Source organism: Pungitius pungitius, chromosome 16 (assembly GCF_949316345.1).
Source record: "Pungitius pungitius chromosome 16, fPunPun2.1, whole genome shotgun sequence".
Lineage (NCBI taxonomy): Eukaryota > Metazoa > Chordata > Actinopteri > Perciformes > Gasterosteidae > Pungitius > Pungitius pungitius.
Window position 1 is genome coordinate 653,992 of NC_084915.1, and position 21,573 is coordinate 675,564.

At 44.4% G+C, this 21,573-nt stretch overlaps 1 protein-coding gene across 7 annotated transcripts in view; it reads left to right on the forward strand.

Moving 5' to 3' along the window:
- The window catches only part of arhgap32b (Rho GTPase activating protein 32b), a 71,722-nt gene that overhangs the window by 47,149 nt on the left and 3,000 nt on the right, over window positions 1-21,573 (forward strand). For 2 of the 7 annotated variants that reach the window (XM_037468324.2, XM_037468328.2), the window contains 16 exons: window positions 58-150; window positions 919-1,041; window positions 1,564-1,641; window positions 3,531-3,612; window positions 4,603-4,656; window positions 5,729-5,803; window positions 13,475-13,624; window positions 15,892-15,994; window positions 16,649-16,793; window positions 17,365-17,447; window positions 17,783-17,890; window positions 18,258-18,403; window positions 18,475-18,676; window positions 19,898-20,043; window positions 20,186-20,260; window positions 20,521-21,315. In XM_037468324.2, coding sequence (XP_037324221.2) covers window positions 58-150; window positions 919-1,041; window positions 1,564-1,641; window positions 3,531-3,612; window positions 4,603-4,656; window positions 5,729-5,803; window positions 13,475-13,624; window positions 15,892-15,994; window positions 16,649-16,793; window positions 17,365-17,447; window positions 17,783-17,890; window positions 18,258-18,403; window positions 18,475-18,676; window positions 19,898-20,043; window positions 20,186-20,260; window positions 20,521-21,315 — 2,458 coding nt within the window. The other 5 variants (XM_037468325.2, XM_037468326.2, XM_037468327.2 and 2 more) reach the window with 5 other exon arrangements.

Below are 21,573 nucleotides of genomic sequence, written 5' to 3' on the forward strand. Positions count from 1 at the left end.
TTGTTGTGTTCCCATCTGACGTCAGCGCTCTAACTGCTGTGTTTTCTGCAATGTTAGTCCGTTTCCCAGATGTTGTTGGCTTACCTCTCCCGGCTCTCAGGCATCGCGGACAACAAGATCAACTGTGGCCCCGCCCTCACATGGATGGAGGTGAGGATGCATCTGCACACCCAGGAGCGATTTCATTAGCAAGCACCCGCACAGGGTGAAAAGGACCCTCAAACTGCACTACTGTATTTAAGGTAGTCATTGTGCAGAGATTTGCCACAAAATTGGCCACTATCAATGCAAATGAGACTCATTTCAAAAACACTGCCATTCACGAGCTGAATTAAAAATGCAAAACAATTTCATTGCTTTAATAGAGTAGTAAATCATGGACATGAGAGAACCAATATTGTTGTCACTGCTAATACCGCTGTAGACACACCTGCATTATCTATCAGTGTTTGTGGACATAGTTCTTTGGTTGTTTATTTTTATAATACTGTGTATATATGCAATAGATTGCTGTTACAAAGCTACAAACACTAAATATAGTGCGATATATCATCCTTGTGTATAAATCAAATTTACTATGATCTCCAAATAAAGAAATAAAAAGCCACACACTGTTTCAGTGAAATTCACACTTGGTTTTTGTAGAGTTGGTTTTGAGTGGCTGACTATTAAACTCCAAATACACGTCTCAATTCCTGACATGATGTTTGGAGGAATGCTTCTGGGCGACTGTTTTAGGGGCGTTTTCAACATTTTACACCAGGTACTGCAGCATGATTCCAACCACATTTTGCAAACAGCATAGACTTCAGCACAGGGAAGGAAAGGTTGTCAGGAAGATGTTTTAGTGTCATTTTGCATGTTAGCCAATGGCTGCCTCTGTTAAAATAAAGAGCATCTCATCTGTTTGTGTACTAGGTTGACAATAAGGGGAATCATCTGTTGGTCCATGAAGAGTCGTCCATCAACGTGCCAGCTATCGCTGCTGCCCACGTCATCAAGCGTTACATCGCCCAGGCCTCAGATGAGCTGTCCTTTGAGGTGTCTCTCTCTCTCACACACACACACACACACACACACACAATATTACGCACTTGGTAATACACCCAATTCTGTTCACTGTGAGCTAAATAGGTCAATCTTTAGACTTCACCTTAGGATCCATTACTAAAACACAGAAGAACAACCAATCCGTGCCGAAGGCTGATCACTGCCCTCGAAGCCTCCACCCCAGTGATTGACAGTAGCATTCATGGCTCTGATTGGTCTTTTTTCTTCTACTGCGGATAAAATGCCATTAAGAGCAGTAAAAGAAGGTGGAGCAAGATTATCTTTCTTTTTAGAGATTTTCTGTCTCATGTTCTACTGTCAAGATATAGTGACAGCTTGAGCAATTCTTTTTAATTATTATTAAGTTATTTTTACTAAAACTTTAACAAAATGATGCTTTCTCTTGTTAAAATATAAAACTACGTTATTTAATTCCTTAATATTCAAGCAATTGCTGGTGACCAGAGGTGAATCGACGATGGGGCTCATCTTGTATCTCCTCTCACTCGGCAGGTTGGTGACATTGTGTCAGTGATTGACATGCCCCCAAAAGAAGACACCACCTGGTGGAGGGGGAAGCACGGCTTCCAGGTACGCTGCTCAAACGACACAGAAACACCCCACACACCCGTTTCATCTTTCTCCAGCTGTCGGCTTTTAATTAGGTTTGTACTCAAGGTGGTTCGAGGACGAGGAGAGAACTTTCTTTTTGTAAAAGCTGAATCTCAAACACTCCCAGAGTTTGTCGCCAGACGAAGCGAGATGTGAAGCTTCTGAGCAGATTTCAGGGTGTGTGAGATTCCTTTTCCTGCAGGCTTCACTACAACACATTCACACAATGGAACTAGTGATGTTCAACACTCAGTTCCATCTCTCAGAATCCTGTAGTTGTTATTTCCACATATCACAGAAAATCTCAACAACCTGTTACACTTTATTTCATTTTTAATTGGTTGATTTTGCACCAACGTGATGCACTTAGACTGGTGGACCGGAGTTCCAGACCGCGGCACGGTACTTTTAGTTTGGCGGGCTCCTGTGTTGGCTTCCTGTTTCACACTCCTGGACCAGTTCTATCAAATCAATGAGCACTGGGTTTTCTCACAAGACCGCTCATTTCATTTGGGCCTGATTTCACGCATTCTGCCCCTAAGTTCATCTAAAGGTGGTCGATTCAGCACTCTGAGTAAGACAAGTCCACTCCCTGTTTTCTGTTTCCTTTAGAAAATGCCCAGAGATGATATATTTATGCAGAATGTTTTGTAGATTTAAACTGTTACCAAAGCGCATGTCGGTGTTTAGCAAGAATAGAAACAACTACGGTGTCTCGCAAGTTCCTGAATAAATGGTTTATATTCTTAGTAGAAATACAGCCTTTGAATAGACTGGAAAGATTAGTTCCAGTCAGAATCTTTTGAGTGCAGCAGCCGGGTTCCCTGTGTGTGGGGGGGGTGTGTGGGCCCTACTGAGCAGTTCACTCATATTTGAAGTGGATCACAGAAAGCATCTCTGACACGGAGAGCAGTTTTCCTCTGATAGGTGTCCCCTATGCGGCCCTTATTACCTGCACACACTTTGACCTATGACCTCAGGATCCCAGCTGACACGGCGTGGCGTCCTTCCTCCGGCCGGAAGCTTTCTCTGCATCCACCTCTAGAGACAGCATTGCTCTGTTTGGGCCTGTCCTGCTACTTCAGGCTGCTTCAGCTTCATCTGAGGCCGAGAAGTTAACAATTGTGTAAACAAAGGGCAACAGAATGTTGAGATTTATTCCTGTTTTCAGTTTGTTTGGGTCTTCTCCACTAAACTTTGTGACAGAGTGAACAAAGTTCTTTGTGTGTCAGGTGGTCTGAAGGTGACACTGCCATATCTGATGAACAGTACAGGAACATTTGTTACTTTATTTCTGGAAGGTTTCTTGCTCCACAGATACGTGGACATGTTTTAAACACGGAGAGGGGAGTTTATTTAATTTATCATTGACTTGTATAGGTACCATATGCCCTTTTCAAAGAAGTTACTTCGCTTGAGAAAAAGACCCAAAAGAGGATGTAAATCATGTCTGCTGATTCCGCAGAGAAAACATTAAATGAGATTATTTTGACTAGTTGACTGCCTGAATCTACATTTTTTCTTTACACAAATAAATACCTTTCCAGCATGGACAGATCCACAGGATTGAAGTGTTTGATGCTCAGCATTTGTTCCATTGTGCTTCCTGTGTGTCACATATAGGCTTCTCCCCGAGTCCTGCAGTATCCGCTGGGTCTGATAGGAGGTAGTCAGTCTTTTTAGAGGCTGTGACACACTCATCATGTAGTGTGGTCATTTCCACACAACCCCATCAGGTCTTTGTCACAGTGCCTCTACAACAGAACCTGATCAAAGTGACAACAACTCCTTGGTATTCATTTTTTGTTGTAGATGGGATTCCTTCCCCCCGACTCACCCAGCCTGTTTCTCTCCCCTCACCCCCCCAGGTTGGCTTCTTTCCCAGCGAGTGCGTGGAACTCATTAACGATAAAGTGCCGCAGTCCATGACCAACACGGTGACAAAACCAGGTATTCAGCTCCTTCAGCATTCAAGGGGTTTGTGTTGGGGAAGTTTCTATCACTGGTGTGGTTGCGTTATCAGAAAGTGATGAGCCTGTGTGATGACGTGGCCCTGGCCATGTGTGTGTCATATCTCTCCAACAAAGGCCTTTGCTGGTGACCTGTGTGATGGCATTAAGACACAGGAGCTCAATAATGGAATTCTACTTTAACAACAACGACAGAAATGGGTTGGATTAACCTTCAAACTAAATCTGATTAATTTATCATGTGTGTATATATACATATAAATATATATTGGAGAACACCTCGAAAACCTTTGGCTGGCTTCAGTGTTGAGATGAACTTGAACTTGTTCACACACTGAATCATAAATAAAAGCTGACAAATGTCAGCTTCCTACTCTAAAGAGTGATCTGACCGATATGACTGACCGACACAACCCTCCGTTTGTCTTTCAAACCCCCAAAGCCACAACTAAAAGGGAAGGCATGTCATGATGGGACCGGGTGGTGCTGGGGATGAAAGGGGTCCAGTCTGTCACGGCCTGCTCCGCCCTTTCTGCCGGCCCACTGCCCTGCTTTTGAGCAATGATGTCGTGCTTGTTGCTGATGCTCTGCCTGTTTTGTTTTTTTGTTTTGCATGTGTCCTACTTTGTGAATCATGCTTCTGGTCTTTCTTTCACTATCAGCAGGTAAAGTCAATGATTTTCATATCCTGAATATAATCAAAATATATTCTCTTAAATTGCTCATTGTAACACATCTCTGTTATTTAGCAGTTAACTTTTTCGCCCAAAATCAATTTGTGTTTGTAATAATCTGCATAGTAATAATCCAAATCTAATATTTGGGTTTTTTCTGGGATCAGCTTCCCTTATGAGCAGCAGAGTGAATGACTGAATGATGCTGCTGCCTGTTCCCCACTGCAGTGCGTCATTAACACACTGCTACGTGAAGTAGCGTTAGCATGTGTCTTGATTGTCTGACTGTGACTCCTCAGCCTCCCCCTGCTCTGGCCTGCAGCCTGCTTCTTGGAGTCTCTTCCCTCCCTGTGCGTGCTGGTATACACACCTCATCCACCTGGTCACTCGCCCCGCATTCAGCATTGTTACACTCATAGCACCCATTGTTTGGCTCTAGTTAAAGTTCTAATCCTTAAGACTTTCAATTCTGTGCTTATGAAGGAACTGTAGCCTGGTTGGTTGGCTAATACTGAAGAGCTGGAGGTGTGCAGTCTGTCACTCACCAGCAGCCTGTGGCTCTCTACTATTACCATAGAATGTTGCCACACTCGCGTGTCCTGTGACTGCTGAAGGAGGGCCAACTGTAAAATGCTGTGTTAGCATCAATTGTAACCTAAAGGGATAGTTAAAGTGGGGTGGCATGAGGTTCTAATCCATAGTCAGTGTTTTACTACTTAAGGAGGAACGGACATTGTAATACCTCTGCAGCAGAGCAATGCCTGAAGAAATTGTAACAGAGATGGTTTTCTCTGTTTAGAAAAGCTGTGCTGCATTTCCCTGCAGTCAGGCAGTCCTCTTTGGTGAACACACAATAACCCTGTAAAACACCAAAGTCACACAATAACAGACACAAGCCAACGGATCAAAGCAGCAACTCATGTTTTCTGTGAGACTGTTTGAGTCTGCTGACTGAAAAGGGCTCTGATGGCAAGGGGAACGGGGAAATGTTCCAAATACAGCATACACTCAATGTTTTAAGGGTCTAACATATGTTTTCTGAACTACAACAGAATATATGTATATGATGAATTGCTACCGCTGAAAATAATGCTGACTTTAAGTATAATGGGTTGTGTTTTTGAGAAAGTCTTAAGGATTATAACGTCAGAGTTACATTAATCTCACAAAACAAGACTTGTATTATTGATGAATGCAATTCTTCTTCATGACTGAGCATTTTACTTTAACCTGCACACGGGCTCACAGAGCGCTCTATCGTCCCATCAAAGTGTCATTTCTATGCAAAGCCGCTGACCTCACAGGTGCAAAGTACACTGTTGCTGTGTTCTCTAACTTGAAGTGCTTCTCTCCCTCTCATGCCTCCATCACCCGTTCAATCCATCTCTCTGTGGGGCCATCTGTCCATCGGGCTGCATGCAGACTTGGAGATGGAGAGTGTAATACAGGACAGTGCATGGGTGGCCGACCCGCTAAACCACTACAGCCTGAGTTCAGGTAGACAAATATCCTTTGGTCCGGTTGCTCTTCCACTCTTAACCAGAAGCTAACTGCACCCCCTCATGTGATGTGTTTGCACTTCTTGTAAGGCTAGTCTGTGCCTGGGGCAATAGCTGGATGTGGGTTAGAGCTTTGCTCTTTATTTAAAATAATGTTGTGCACTTTTTGGCGTTGCTTTTTAACATTTCACAAGTCTTCCGTCCAGGACCTTTAACACACTTATACAAATAATCTCAACGCTCTGATGGCAGACCGCTAAGGATCTGCGAAAATGGCTCTTTTCTCCATTATTTATGTGATGTATTTCGTTCATTTTATTTGTTCTAGCCTCACACTCTTAGAAAAGATCTGTGTGATGTAAGCCATACTCCCCTGTTCAGTTTGCTACCTAAATTCGGGCAGATTCCTTTTACGTTACGAGATGTTTCTTATCGTCCTGCTGTATTTTGGGGCGTGTTGCAGGTGTTGTCTGAATGATCTGAATGAGTGTTTCTTTGTGTGTATAGAAGGTATTTTGGGGATACGGTGCAGTAGCGTAAAAAGGAAATCCCACCGTTTTCTCCAAAAGAGAACAACCTTACCCCCCTGTCTCACTGGTCTTTTTCAGTGACCCCCCTCAAGGTGCGTGCACACGGCTCCAGGGGGGATCCAGGTTACTACAGTGTTTCTGGAAGCGGCTGAATGTACGCCTTGTCTGGGCGGGGGCCAGCTGTGTTTGTGTTGTGCGTCTGAAAGGCCACGGCGCTCGGCCTCGAGCAGCCTTGATTTATTTTAATCCTTTTACAATGCGGGGCCTGTAAACCCATCCATTGAGCGCTGAGCTTTGTCCTGCAACAGTACGAATCTCTGTCTCGCTCTCCATGGTGACCAAAAGAGCACATTCCTGCAGGGAGCCACGCAGCATTGGGAAAATATGTTCCATTCTGCCTCGATCCACTCTGCTCCACCACGGACCTTTGCTGTTCCTCAGTACAACTCTGGAAGAGGCTAGAAGCTCGTTATTAGTCTTCTGTGTACTTGTGAAGCCTCCCAGTGGGATCGAGAGCTGAGACTACTCTCTTCTCGACCCTCTTACCCCCCCGATGCCCTCCTCAGTCCAGGCCTTCGTCATGTCCGACCAGTGACTGGGGCAGATGTGTAGACAGCTGCTTATGTGAGAGAGAAAGGACTGGGACAGTGGACAGAAAATGTGTGATACAGAGTGAGACTTGTCCTCCTGTTCCCGAGGAGCTCAGCTCATATCCTGGCCCTCTGGTTCCGGGCCGTGAAACTCTGCTCGGCCCCTTGTGTACGTTCTACTCTGTGGCTTCAATAAGAGGATGTGGTTGCAGGCTGCAGCTTTGTTGGTGCGGCGGGTGCTGCTTTTGATCACCCACTTGGGCCGCGCCATAAAATCCAAGTGAGAAAAGTACAGAGATTGTTGTTGTTGTTGTTGTTTTTTAACCCTTTGCTGCCTTTAGGCTGTTCCGGTGTTACAAAGCTGTATTGGATCATTATGGCGACTTTTGGTGTCCCATTTGTAAGACAAGTTATGTCGTTCCAAAGCGTCCAAACTGCCTACCGCTATCCTAGCAATCCCTTGCTATTTTAAATTTCAAGGTATAATAATAAACATGTGCCAGTAAAAAGTGCATGGAAAGACAATATTTATTTATTTTTTAATTTTACAATTAATTTTCATTCCAGACTTTTTCGGTGGGGGGGGCAGGAGCACCCCTGTTGTAATGGTATAAACGGTAATGGTGGGAAAGACTGTGAAGTGATGGTTTAGGACAGTATGACTATGATCCTTTGTGATCTTTTACTTGAAGTTGAGGTGGCAGCTTTGGAGCCACGCTAGATTTGAAGAAAGAACCAAACTGAAAATCCCAGCTCAAAGTCGGCATGTCTCTTTCCAATACAGAAGCCAGCAGTATTAGCATCAAGACCCGCTAAAGCTAGGGAGAAAGTGGCAAAGTCAGCAACACTGACTTCATGGCCCCCCAATTTATCACAGCTGTGTAACTGCCGCTGCCAGATTCTTGTCATTTTGTTTGCTGTTAGGTGTTCTAATAAAACAGATGTCAAAAATACATCATCCCATATAGTAAAAAGTACAAATATAACGCTAAATTAGATGAAATAAGACCTGCATTCAAACTACAGAAATATCTTCAGCAAATTGAGTATTGATTAAGGAAAATAAATAAAAGTACAGATTCTGTTCAAACAAAAGGAGGCATGTGTATTCTTTCTTTTAGTGCAGTACATTAATTGTGCTGATCACTAGAACACCTCCTGACCTTCATGTAAAGTGAAATTTAAGAATCGGCCCAGTGAAATGTTTGTGTTGAAATGATAAAGTTAAAGCAATCACGTGTAATGAGAAAAGTCTGATTCCAATCTTGGGATCTTGGACAAATTGGTCTGACTTCATTTTGACTCAACATTTCTGCTAAATGACTAAGCTAGTTGAGGAATAATGAAATCATGCTTTCAACAGGACAGGGGGCCCCTCACCTCAGAGGGAGCATGTCGGCATTATGAATATGACTGGGCTTGTTACGAGTAGTTAAACGTCACGTGAACAACTTCTAACTAAAACAGTTATGCGCTTAAAATAATCGATAAAATAATTGAATGCGCTTTGTTTCTCCTTCCTGTTATTCCAAAATTGAAAAGCACTGACAACCAACCGAATTATTGAGTATTCTTGCTTTAACATACAAACACAATTTGTTAATTGTCGCATTAATTAATAATACTTACATTTGCTTTAATAATACCCGCAACTTTGTAAGGAGTGTTTTGAAGCTGCGGTAATTCCCATTTTCTCCGGGAGCCCGTGAAGGCAGCACGTGCGGCTCGTCAGCCAATGGGTGGGTTTGGCCAGCTGAACGTGAGCGGACTGAGCGCCGCTCGTTGCGTCCACATCTCGAATTGTTCTCAACTTCCTCACTCGTCGTGTTTGCCCTTTTCAGCTCAGGTGTCACCGCTATTTCGTTCCGGTTTACGGTTCAAAAGAAAAGAAAAATAGCAACTTAGTTGTCGTTTGGACTTAGTTGAAAAGCCCTGTCTTAAAAATATCCACAACGAGCCCATATGGAGCAACGGTAAGACAATGCCTTTTAAATTTTGCTGTGTAATTAATTATGTATATTTCCGAATGTTTCCCTTAATAATTATAACCGGCACTGACCTAAACTACTACACGTATCGAGTCATAAACAGTGAAGAGACCAGCTGTCAAAGCTCTCCTGAGGTGTGCGACATATGAGTCCGTCATGATACCCTGTCCCTCTTCCCTCCAATTATTTGTAAAACTATGCCTGAGTAGTTTGATTATATATTTATTTTTCTTGTGATCGTGTGGTGGGAGAGCTCCTCTGCTCCTCCTGGCTACGTGGTCTTTCCGTGGTACAATAAGTCCTTCTCCTTTGGCTTTCACCACACGAGCCCTCTGTACAAACAGAGGTCATTGTGGCTCATAGCTGCCTTTCTACAAGCAGACACTGCTCTGTTTACACACTAAACAACAGCCCAGAAGTTCCATCATGAGATTGTAAGGAAGAGTTAAAGGCCATTAATGCTGTGTTCACCTTTCAGTTTGATAAGTAATGCAAATGTTATCTCTCGGGTAGTCAACTCTCAATAGTTAAATGTCCTTTATTTCTCACAGAGAGCGATGAGGTCATGATGTTGGCTTGGTGAATTTCTTTACTGGCTGTTAAAGATAAAACCAATTTCTATACATCTTCCAAGAACTATTCAATCACATAACTGGCTTTATTTTAGAGACCTAATTTACTTTACGAGTCCACCATAGTGAAACCGACATTTGGATTGACAATTTGTGGGATCAGTGCTGAGGGCTGTTTGAATTACAAGAGTGCTGGTGGTTCTGACCAAACTGGGTCAGAACTGCACAGAGCCTGTTATTTTGCTCTATAATGTTACTGCTCCACTTTGAAAAGCAATTTCACTAACTTGGGATTTTCCTTAGATCTGTCATTCTGGCTAACTAAGTGAAAAGTGTTTTTCTTGTTTTGTGTGCAGGGAAAAGGTGCGTAAGGTTTGCCATTAAGTCTGTAATGCTTGGCCTCTTTTCTCTTCAACTTTTTGTCAGTCTTGGTACCTCTCTGTCTGCATAAACAGTCATAGCATGTCTCCAAATGGATCTCCCAAAAATTCTCCTGAGAAAAACAACCCGATGATGTCGTCAGAGAGATTTGTAACCAGGCAGGAAGTTCCATTGAAAGCCCGTTCCATTATGGGAAATGATAAGGAGGGTGGCGCCACTATGTTTTTGTGAAGAAAAAAAAACAAACTCTGTCCACAATCCCACACTAGCAAGCCCGAAAATCCAAATCACTTCACGGTGTAAACAGGAAGTAGATTGGTTCCTTAGTTTTAAAAGTCAAAATGTTAGAGTAGTATAGTAGTCTTTAATAATAACAGGTAGTATTGTATAATTAAGATCTGCCTATACAATCTGTTTTGTTCCATTACAGTTTTTTGTGTCCACAGTGTCACAATAGTTTTGCAGAACATGACGAGCATTGATAAGAAAATGCAAACCCGACTTATCGGCCTGGCTCGACACGCAGCTCGCTAATCAGCCAAATAACAGCTGCCTCCTCCGCATGTTGGCAGTCAGATCGTTGTAAAATGCAGAAATAAACCGCTGCTAGTAAAAACCAAGGTGAAGCGCGCCTGTAGTCAGCCGTCTGTGTTAAACTAACCATGTAGTCAATCAAAAATCCAGGCTGATGCTGTTAGTGATCACTCAGGGGAAGGACACGTCGTGAGCAAGCGAGGGCTCTGTGTCCTCCTTTCCAAGCTCACGTGTGTCCACTTTTCATCCACATCCATTTCGGGAGCGTTTCAAAGTGTACCACGAACCGTGTCGATATTAAATACATTTTATTTTGTATGGTCCAAAATCACTTGTCTTTCTGTACACTCTGTCCAACCCTCACATCAGCACGGACACGAGTGGTTACGTGGCCTCTGCTGCACGGATTCTTTCATAAACGCATCCCCCCCAGGCTTGAATCTTTGTAAAGCATTTCATCGTGTGACCCGTTTAGAAGCTGGGCTATGGAGCGCGTCAGAGGCAGCTTTCAGTGCTGAGCCTGCTGGAAGAGCTGCTGGCCCCCTCAGACTCCATCTGCCTCGACAGTCAGCAGATGGGAGTCTCGCTCCGGCCCCCGGAGACTCACGCTTGTAGATGCACTTTTACATTTCTTTCTGAAAACCAGACTGAGTCAGTCTGGTTTTTCCACAAAAAAAACAACAACTCCATCACCACTAGACATGACACCAACGGCCATTCTCACTGCCCTACAGTGAGTAAACAAAGCTGGTGCCTCAGTGGTGATCTTCAGTCCAGCCGTGAGTTGTTCATCACGTATCTGTTCTGGGATGCTGGCTGCTGATTCTGAACTGATTTGTACCGCTTCATTTAAGACGGCACACAATAGAGAGCTGGGACTCAAAGGTCTGTTCCACATGTTAGTTATTAACTTGGAGAGGTATTTATTAATGTGTGCTGGCAAGGGTTCCATTATTTTAAATGGGTTTACAGCCCGAAAGAATTCAGCTGAAGAAAACACTGAATGACAGATTATATTTTTATTGTAACCGGAATGATGGATGATGCAATGGATCAAAATGAATTATAAAAAACTTTTTATAAAACCAAACATCAAAAGTAAAGAAAGCCACTAAACCCAGTCCGACATAACATTTTCCTGAGTGCATATACATATTTCTGTTTAGTATTGTTGACAAACAAGGAGAAACTGAAATGAATTCAGCACACAAAGGTTCTTTCCCATCAGCTGGTTGGTGGAGCTGTGGTCTTGGTGTTTGCATCTAACGGCACGCCCAGGACTGTCAATTAAGTGCGCCTCACTCACCTGGCTCCACAGCGTAGGTCTAGCGAGACCGGCTGCCTCGTTAATTCTCACCTAATGGTCTTTGGGAATTAAAGCCGAGTCTCTCGCAGTGAGTCTGTCCAGGGTTTAGTAAATAATGATTTGTGTGATGATTTGTTACAGCACATGTTTTCTTGATGCTGCCATGTGGGTCTCTGCATGTGAATCATCTGTTGGGGGTTTTAGACGCTGCCGACACACTTCTATGCTTCTATTGTTATCTTGCAAACACACAGGTGTCTTTCTTTACCTCCGCTAGCTTTGTTTCTTTGCTAAGCAGTGGCCTACTTTCTGTTGTACCTGGATGAAAGCATCTTTAAGCTTGGCACAGCACGTAGAAACAGCAGCGCTCTAAAGATGGGTCATTTACTTTGATTGAATTCTTAATGCTTTCTTGTGTGTGTGTGTGTGTGTGTGTGTGTGTGTGTGTGTGTGTGTGTGTGTGTGTGTGTGTGTGTGTGTGTGTGTGTGTGTGTGTGTGTGTGTGTGTGTGTGTGTGTGTGTGTGTGGAAAGTTTGTAGCAGGTAATGTCAGGTTGGTGAAACACATAAGGGAAAATATTGTGATTGTGACAGATTTTATAATCAGTTAAAGGAATGAATCATTGAAAACAAAGTGAGTTTTCCACTTTGGATGTTGTTGTGCTTGCTACAGAGATTAATTGAAGTTCCAGATGTGCTGCAGAGTCCTAGGATAGGTGACCACGTGTCTGCTCCCATGTCGTTCTCCTGTCGACCATTACTCAGGGATTCTGTAAGGACAGCAGCAGAAGTATAACACTGCTCAGTTGTAATGGTTGCTCAACAGGATCGGTCCGCTCCTCTTCTTCACCGCATAGGGAAATATTCAACTTAGTTGGGTGGCGTTTTCTTTTCTTTTCAATTGATTTGCATGTTTACATACATTTACTGTTTTGTCCATTGTCCTACAATATAACTATTAACTGCGTAAAAGCGGCATATTTTTACCCCAGATGAGGTAAAATTTAGTTTCAAACTTTTTCAGTGTGAATAAAGGTGTCAAACAATCACACGGTTATATTTAGGACATCACAACCCATGACATTTTGCATGTAGTTTGTGACTGTTTTGATTACTAATCTCCAACGAACTGCAGTATTACAACATCTACTGTGACATTTGATTTGCCATTCTCAATGCATTATTCTCTAGTCCTTCCGAGGAACCGTAGACTTTAGATTGTTGTGCCATGACTGATTGTTGCCTTAAACTGAACTAAATTCTCAGTTTAAATCAAATGAAATCGCTCATTGGTCTATTTCTATTATCCAGAACCAAGTAGCCTGACCCAAGAGTGGAAAAACACTGTGCTGATGTCACTTTACCAGTGTGAGATGTTCATTCTTTTCTTCAGATATCTGATGTCCCACAAACTCCACCATAAACCTGTCCGTTTAAGAAGCTTACGAGCTTTCCCAGACACAGTATCTGATTAATGCGCTTTTGCTCCTTCATCTTTTTTGTCCTGCTTGGAAGCCCAGCGGAAGATACTGGTATTGGATGTTGGGGATTCCTTTGTAGTTGCCAGGGAGGTGGGTCTTAAAAACGAAGCCTTCGCCTCAAGGAAACTACATGTGCATAAAGGAAGAGTTTGCATTAGAATGAAGCCAAAAGACACAATGGCACAAGCCTGAGTAGCGTGTGTGGAGTTTCACTCCAGTCTGCTAGACACAAGTGGAAAACGGATGTCTAAGATGTGTCCTTCCTTCCTTCCCTACCTTGTTCTTCAGTGTCTAAAAAGCACGGGAAGCTGATCACCTTTTTGCGCACCTTCATGAAGTCCCGGCCCACCAAGCAGAAGCTGAAGCAGAGAGGCATCCTCCGGGAGAGGGTGTTCGGCTGCGACCTGGGAGAGCACCTCCTCAACTCGGGACATGATGGTGAGACCTGTGTTTTCTGGATCCATTGAGGCTTGTTTTTTACACACATAGTAGCCTGACTAAACCTACACAACACGACCAGATCCGCCCACAAGCACCTCTACAGCTCATTAATAGTTAAGTAAAATCCTGTTTGAGTGTAAAAACAAGTAGTTGTCCTTATCTACAGGGCAACTGTAGCTCAGTGGTCTTCCTTCCATCAGAGGTTATTTCTGTTTGGCAGGTGGCTCCTTGTGCTGCAGCCCCTGCTATCAGGGTGTGAATGGGTGAACAATGACATGTAGAGTAGAAGCGCTTTGATTGGTCAGGGAGACTAGAAAATTGACTTTTTGCTCACAGTGACAAGACTTCACAGTAGTGGTTGAGCTCAGACGCAAAGTAGTCCCCCTGCTTTTGGCCCTCATTGTGAATACCAGGTTCGACTAGAGGTTAATGCAATTCAGACGAACAAGACAGTCAGGTTCTTTTGATAAGATCTGTTGTCTCCAAGGGAGATTTGTTTTTACTGAAAGTGCAACACAAATGTACAGATAGACACAATCATCGGGAACACAGTCATGCTCTGTGCATGATCAGTGTGTTCAGGGTCACCATGGCACAAAGGAAAAACTACTTTACCTCCAGAGGAGAGAAAGAGGAGCATCATGAACAAATTATGCTACTCAATTCACATAATCATCTTTATTTTAAGCATATTAAGTTGACATCATGACTGCAAGTGTTAACTATTTGTTGCAGCAAATGTTACTACCCGAGGCACCTGCTCCTCCACCCTTTCCAGTCTATAGATTGATGGTTTTTATACAAGTCATTCTGGACCTCTAAATACACAACACACACCAACTGTAAACGACGGCTCTATCTGGTTACAGTTCAGATTTTCGCTGGTCTAAAATCCATACCTCTACTGATGTGCTGTAGCAACATTGATTTCCTGAGCACTCAGCAGCACGTGATGGTGTCAATGGCAGAGCGGGCGGGTGACGGTGTCCTCATTACACGGTGACATCAGCTCCAACCAGCCTCACGCTGCTGCTCAGCTGTTAAAGCCCGATTTATTCGCTCATTTCACTTCACTCCTGCCTGGAATGAGGACTTCTACTTTTGCTAATGGTTAACAGCATTGTTCCCACCGGCCACATCCAAATACAGGTGTGAATCCATCCGCATTGAACACATGCACAGTTGGTCGAAGTCACATCCATTCACACAACTGTATATGTGTGTGTGCACGTGTTGGACCGCAACAGCTTACATTGGCCCTAAACATTATGTAGGATGTAAAATAACACTTTTACTTCCACAAACACCGTCAGCAGCAGTGCAATGGATCTGTTCTGATCTTTCACTATAAGTGCATTAAGAGGTAACTCATTTATTGTATTTTATCTGCGGTACAGAGATAGGTAGACCTAGACCATGATTCATATTTCTAATTTATAAAATATGGAAGAAGTCTCTGCTGCACGAAGTACAACTTTAGTTTAGGGGGGGGCACGCTGCTACAGAACAGGAGTCTACCTACTCATGCCCCATGGTGAACTACACATAGCACAGCCCTGATCACCACCAATGTCACTGAGCTTCCAAAAGGAACACAATCAAACTAACCTAACGCCACATTCAAAAGTTCTCTTATCACAAATTACACTTCAGTGGTACGAGGACGTCACAAAAACCATGTTGCTACGTGAAGAACTTTCCTTCTCTGCTGCAGAATGTGCTTTCCTTCCTTTAACCTCGCCTTGTTTCTCCTTCGCTATGTGTGGAATCTGTCTGAGCAGCTGCTTCTACGGGCGTCCCACTCTGTCATCCTCTGAGTGATGTCATGCACACCATCCTTATCTAACACACACACATTGATAAATAGCATGTCTGCATGATTCATGGTTAGCTCAAAGGGAATTAAGGGCTAATTATTTCAGTCTGTCCCAGCTCTAAAACATCATTAATATTGTGCTTTGAAGTGGATGTGATTGGTTCAAAACAAAAGTAAAACAAGTAAAAGAAGGCCAAACTCTTTTTAATACTAGTATTTTGGTCTGTCCTTTAGGTGGGTCAAATGTTTCTGGACTCCTTTTTTCCTCCCAATAGCACTAGAAAGAGTTGCTCACTCTGTCATGCTTCTGAGCTCTGGCCCGACCGCTCTGCACTCAGGAGAAAAGTCACCACATTCTTGACCTCGTAGCTCTCAGTGAAGACTGGGCCAATGTTGACGGACAACAGTGTGGTGTGAGGACATGCTGTTTCATTTCTTCCTTCTGCAGTGCCCCAGGTCCTTAAGAGCTGCACCGAGTTCATCGAGAAGCATGGCGTGGTGGACGGCATGTACCGCCTCTCTGGGATCGCCTCAAACATCCAGAAGTTGCGGTAGGAGCTGGTTTATCACAGCATTCCATTCAATGTACTTGCTGATAACGTGTGATTCCATCTGATTATTGCATCTGTAAAAGCATCAGGATGACCTCCAGGGTAACCGTTGTTCCTCATCCGATTTTACGATGTATTTAACTGGGCTGGACTTTGGTAATTGGAGCTTTCACCACAATTGTGGCTTGTAAAAGGTTGAAAGGAGTTGTGTGTAAGACGCTGTGAGTCATGTGCTTACATGCAAGCATGTAGAATAGGAAATGGGGTCGACCATGTGCAGGGGGGTCATTTCCTCACTTAACTGTCCCCTTATTATTGAACTATCACAATTAAAATGTGAGAGGTAACAATATGAGCTATTAATGTTTGCCTCTCAGGCCACATATTAAATCAATCAAGTAGAATTTTATGAATAACTTGCACTAATATATTCTCAGTATTACAAATATGACTGGACAGAATGTCTGCTGTATTACTGTCATGCCGATCAGCATAGCAGAACCAACAGCACCAAAATGCTCACAAACATTTCTTCAACTTTTTTCATGTGTCGTATGCCTCTACTGAACTGTCATTTGTCATTTATCAATGCACCTTTTGTTCAGAAGAAGTTCAGTTGTTGACTTGGCCATTGCTTTCTGTCTATTTTTCCAGGCACGAGTTTGACTCTGAGCAGATCCCCGACCTGACCAAAGATGTTTACATCCAGGACATCCACTGTGTGGGCTCGCTGTGCAAGCTCTACTTCAGAGAGCTGCCCAACCCCCTGCTCACCTACCAGCTTTACGAAAAGTTCTCCGTAAGCAAAGCCTTGGAGGGACTCAACACTGCACAATTATTTCTTGCTTCTATTAATGTCATTCTGCACATCCCAACATGTAACAATATGTATTAATCAGCCTGAAACCAACCAGCAAACTTGTCACTGAGTTAACTACAGTTTTCAAAACCTTTTAGTTTCATTGAAAATGGTGCCGTCTACTCTTCGTGGCTTTTATTGTATTTCATTGTTGTTCACTTATGAATAAACTTTGTCCAGTTGTTACTGATGCCCCAAAAGGACATTGGGATTGGCTGTGACTGACTGCTCGATCTTTATAGCAAAGAAAACAAATTATACAAATTCAGTATTCTGTATCTTGCAGTCATGAGTCACACTCTTGCATTATCGACACACCCTGTCATTCCAAATGTAGTAAACCACTCTGTCACTTGGCATAGCCAGTAAATGTTTGTTGGTTGTTATGGCAGCTAGGGATGTCCCCTCCATGCTCCATGTAGCAGCGATGAAAAATGGGCTTTACGTTGTATAAACTGATACATCCCACTATTTATCCCTCCATTTTCTCCCTTTTGTTTTTTTCCTGAAGGATGCCGTATCAGCAGCAACGGACGAGGAGCGACTCATCAAAATCCATGACGTCATTCAGCAGCTTCCTCCACCGCATTACCGGTCAGTGTAGAGGCACAGTGCCCCCCTGTGGCCGGCTCGTGAGCTGCTGGAATACAGGCGCTCGCTAGTGTAATACATTCGTAACAGTTGGGTGTCTTTTAACGTTACAATCTAGTTGTTTTTTTGCTGCCCCACTGCATCAAGTGGAATCATTTAACACCTGCTGCATTGATGAAGATGAATGGAATTTCCCGGCTATTGTGAATGCATTCAAATGCCGATTTAAATATTGATGCCCTGAAGAAGGCGCTCTAACACAGGCAGTGTGTTAGTGTGCTGATTGGTAGTGGGATCCGATCCAATTAAATCTGAATGAATTGATATTTGACTCCTAGGACCCTGGAGTTCCTCATGAGACACCTCTCCCAGCTGGCAGCGTTCAGCTACATCACCAACATGCACAGCAAGAACCTGGCCATCGTCTGGGCGCCCAACCTGCTTCGGTGAGACGCCGTCCCCGCTCAATCTGCCTCAATCTTAACCTGTGAGCCGTCTCCATCGGCTGTTCTGTTCTTTGAGATATTATTACTATTTTTTTTGTGACTCCTATTAAGGAATAGTGAGACTATAATGAGCTGTGATAAAAGTGTATGCCTCCTGCTTTAATTAAATGAGTCATTGTACCGGATTGAAAAGGATCTAAGCTGTTTCTTTGGAAGAATGCTGATCAACACAATAACAAAGGCGCAAATGCATTGCAAACCTTTTTTTGTAACGTCAACCCCTACTATTTATTTGTTTGATTCACTACCTACAAATGTTACACTAGTTTAAATTGGAGTCATAACTGAATCAAACACGATTCTCCAGGTCCAAACAGATAGAGTCTGCCTGCTTCAGTGGCACAGCGGCCTTCATGGAAGTCCGAATCCAGTCGGTGGTGGTGGAGTTCATCCTCAACCATGTGGATGTTCTCTTCAGCACCAAACTCAGTTCACTAATACGGGAGGGAGCAGGTATGTAACGCTCACATAGTCTCCACTACCTACTGCTGCTTTCTCTGATGAACACTGTTCCACACCACCAGGTCACAACTCATTGTCGCGGCCCAAATCACTGCTGGTTTCGTCACCTTCTACTAAACTGCTGAGTCTGGAGGAGGCCCAGGCCAGGACCCAGGCTCAGATCAACTCTCCAGTCACTGAGGACAGCAAGTATATCGAGGTGGGCGAAGGTCCGGCTGCCCTGCAGGGAAAGTTCCACACTGTCATCGAGTTTCCCACCGAGAGGTTTGTTAACTCCTCTTACTAATATGTCATTTAGTCTTTAAAACATCAACGAAGATCAAATCTAACAGATACACACAGAGACATAGATCTAGATCATGCCTGCGTCTAAATCGTTGAGCACTGTGTATGTGACAGAGGTGGGATCAAGTCACTGTTAGGCAAGTCACAAGCAAGTCTCAAGTCATTGACCTCGAGTCCCGAGTCAAGTCGAGTCAAAGACGAAGCAAGTCGCAAGTCGAGTCACAAGTCACAGCCAACAAGTCTCAAGTCGAGTCACAAGTCACAGCCAACAAGTCTCAAGTCGAGTCACAAGTCAAAGCCAACAAGTCTCAAGTCGAGTCACAAGTCGTACCATTTTAGTTTCGAGTCATTTCGAGTCATTTTATTATAGTGGGGACGGGGAACCCTGGGTGATGGTGCGCTGCCTCACAGACCTAGACTACGAAGGGAAGGGTAACGGTGGATCGACGGTGACTGTGTTATAGTACTGTAACACTCACCCCAATGCTGCAGCGTAAATAAGGAGGCGATGACTGGCTTTATTTATATAAAACAACTCAACTTCGGTCACTGTTGGCCGTCACCACGCCGAACGAACACTTCCGCATACACGGCCCCCCAAAACTCGGGTTGTCTCGCGTAACTACAGCTGGTAACAGCGCATAACGTGAACACATGGAACATCTGCATAACTGATTAACTAATAACTTTAACTCAGCTCATTACACTACTTTAAAACGGACGTTGACATAATGTTGGCGAGGATTTCCATCGGAGTCTGAATCCGGGTTCAAAAATCCCGATTTTTGTAACCATGAACGAGCTGTCTCGTTGATACGGTTAAATGGACTGCAGTGATTGGATGTTGTTCAGGCAGCGCGCGCTCTCTGCATACAGGTGGCGCACATTTTTTTGACAGATGCAGATAAACAGAGCGGCACGGTGGTGTGAAAATGTTTCCCCCCAGTTTCATGGGAAGTAGCAAGTCTTCTCGAGTCAAAAGGCTCGAGTCCAAGTCAAGTCACGAGTCATCGGTGTTCAAGTCCAAGTCGAGTTGCAAGTCTTTGTACGTTTTGTCGAGTCGAGTCTCAAGTCATCAAATTCATGACTCGAGTCTGACTCGAGTCCAAGTCACATGACTCGAGTCCACACCTCTGGTATGTGAGTCAGTGAAACTAACTTTTCATTTCTCCTGTGTCCTTAACCGTATATACATCATAGGAAGAGACCTCCTATTAAATCCAAAAAGTCTCCTGTGGGTAGTTGGCGTTCTTTCTTCAACCTTGGCAAGTCTTCATCCGTGTCAAAGCGCAAGCTGCACCGCAACCCCAGTGAGCCCAATGAACTGAAGGCCATGGCTATTGCTGGTGAGTCCTCCCCCACGTTTGGAAGTAAACTGGTCAAACTGCTGAGTCTGAGGGATGGAACTTAGTGAGGAGGTCCATTGTGTAGTAAGAAGAGCTCACATGAATGAACAGTGCTGAAACCTTTTCCTCACTTGTGTTTCAGGAGGCAGAGGAGACACAACCACATTGAGGTCAGCCAAAAGTGAAGAGTCCCTGAGTTCCCTGCACAATGTTGAAGGTAACAGACAGGCACACAGAAACACACACACACACCTGTAAAAGATACAGAGTCGTAAGGATGTATCATCAAATGTTCACCAAGGGAATAAAAATGACATACATTTAAAACAAAGCAGGTACGGCCCATTTGGGTGTTTAATGTTTCTATGTTACCATAGAGGTGTCAGGGCTCAGGTTTGGACTACAGCTTAGCCTAGTGTTCCACTTGAGGACTGGTAAAAGGAGGGAGTTTCTGACCCCGCTCTGTTCGTCCTTCAGGAGAGTCCAAGGTGTACCGTCCTCGGCGGCCGCGCTCCAGCAGCGACGCCCTGTCGGCCTCCTTTAACGGCGAGCTGCTGGACAGCCGGCAGCACTGCAACTCCTACGACAACCTGAACGCCACAGAGGACAGCGACGGAGACGACGGCCCCATCTGTGTGCCCGCCCTCATCTCGCCTCCCCGCTCGGCGGGGGAGGACGTGGACCTTAGCCCGCCAGACATCGGCATGGCCTCCTTGGACTTTGACCCCATGTCTTTCCAGTGCAGTCTTCCCGACACCTCTTACGCCTTCCCCCTCAATGACCCACCCGCCGGGGGGGCGGGTCCCTCGTTGAAGAGGAGTCCCGGCAGCGTCTCCGGCGAGACCAACGGCTCTGACCTCATAGCTGCGACCTTCCTGGGCGGCTTGATGTCCCCTTTGTCGGCCGCAGACTTCAGCCTGGCTGCTGGGGAGAAGGTGGCAAACAAGAAACTCACCGCTTCATATTCGTACACCGATAAACCCACGCAGGCTGTGTCGCCTATTAAATGTGCAAAGACCACTAGCTTGACGCCGATCGCCAGTTCGGAACTTTTCTCGACTGAACTGGCGGACCGGACAGCGGCTGGACAGTTTGCCTCTTCGCAGCCGCTATCGCCTCCTTCGGCAGCCCAGGCCGAGCCGTCGCTGAGTGAAGCTTTCCAGGTGGAGCTGCACTCCAAGCTGGCAGCCTTTGACAGTGTGGACAGTGGAGAGCTGATGGGAGAGGACGGCGTGCAGCAGGCGCCAGCTGCCACCACCCAAGAGCACCAAGGTAGGGACAAGAGAATGACCTTTTTAAGAGAAGTATCTGACTTGACAGCTTTTTTACACTGTATAGTTTATGAATTGTGCCAATTTGTGCGTTTCTTTTCTAGGTTTAGTTTTCCAGGTTTGCATGCATTTCATCTTAAACAAACCTTTTCACGTGATGCCCGAGCACCAGGCATAACTCTTCCCCTCTTTCCCATTCCTGAGGCACCCTAAAAGCAGCCTGCTTGCTGTTCTCTTGCTTATTCGTACTTCAACCATA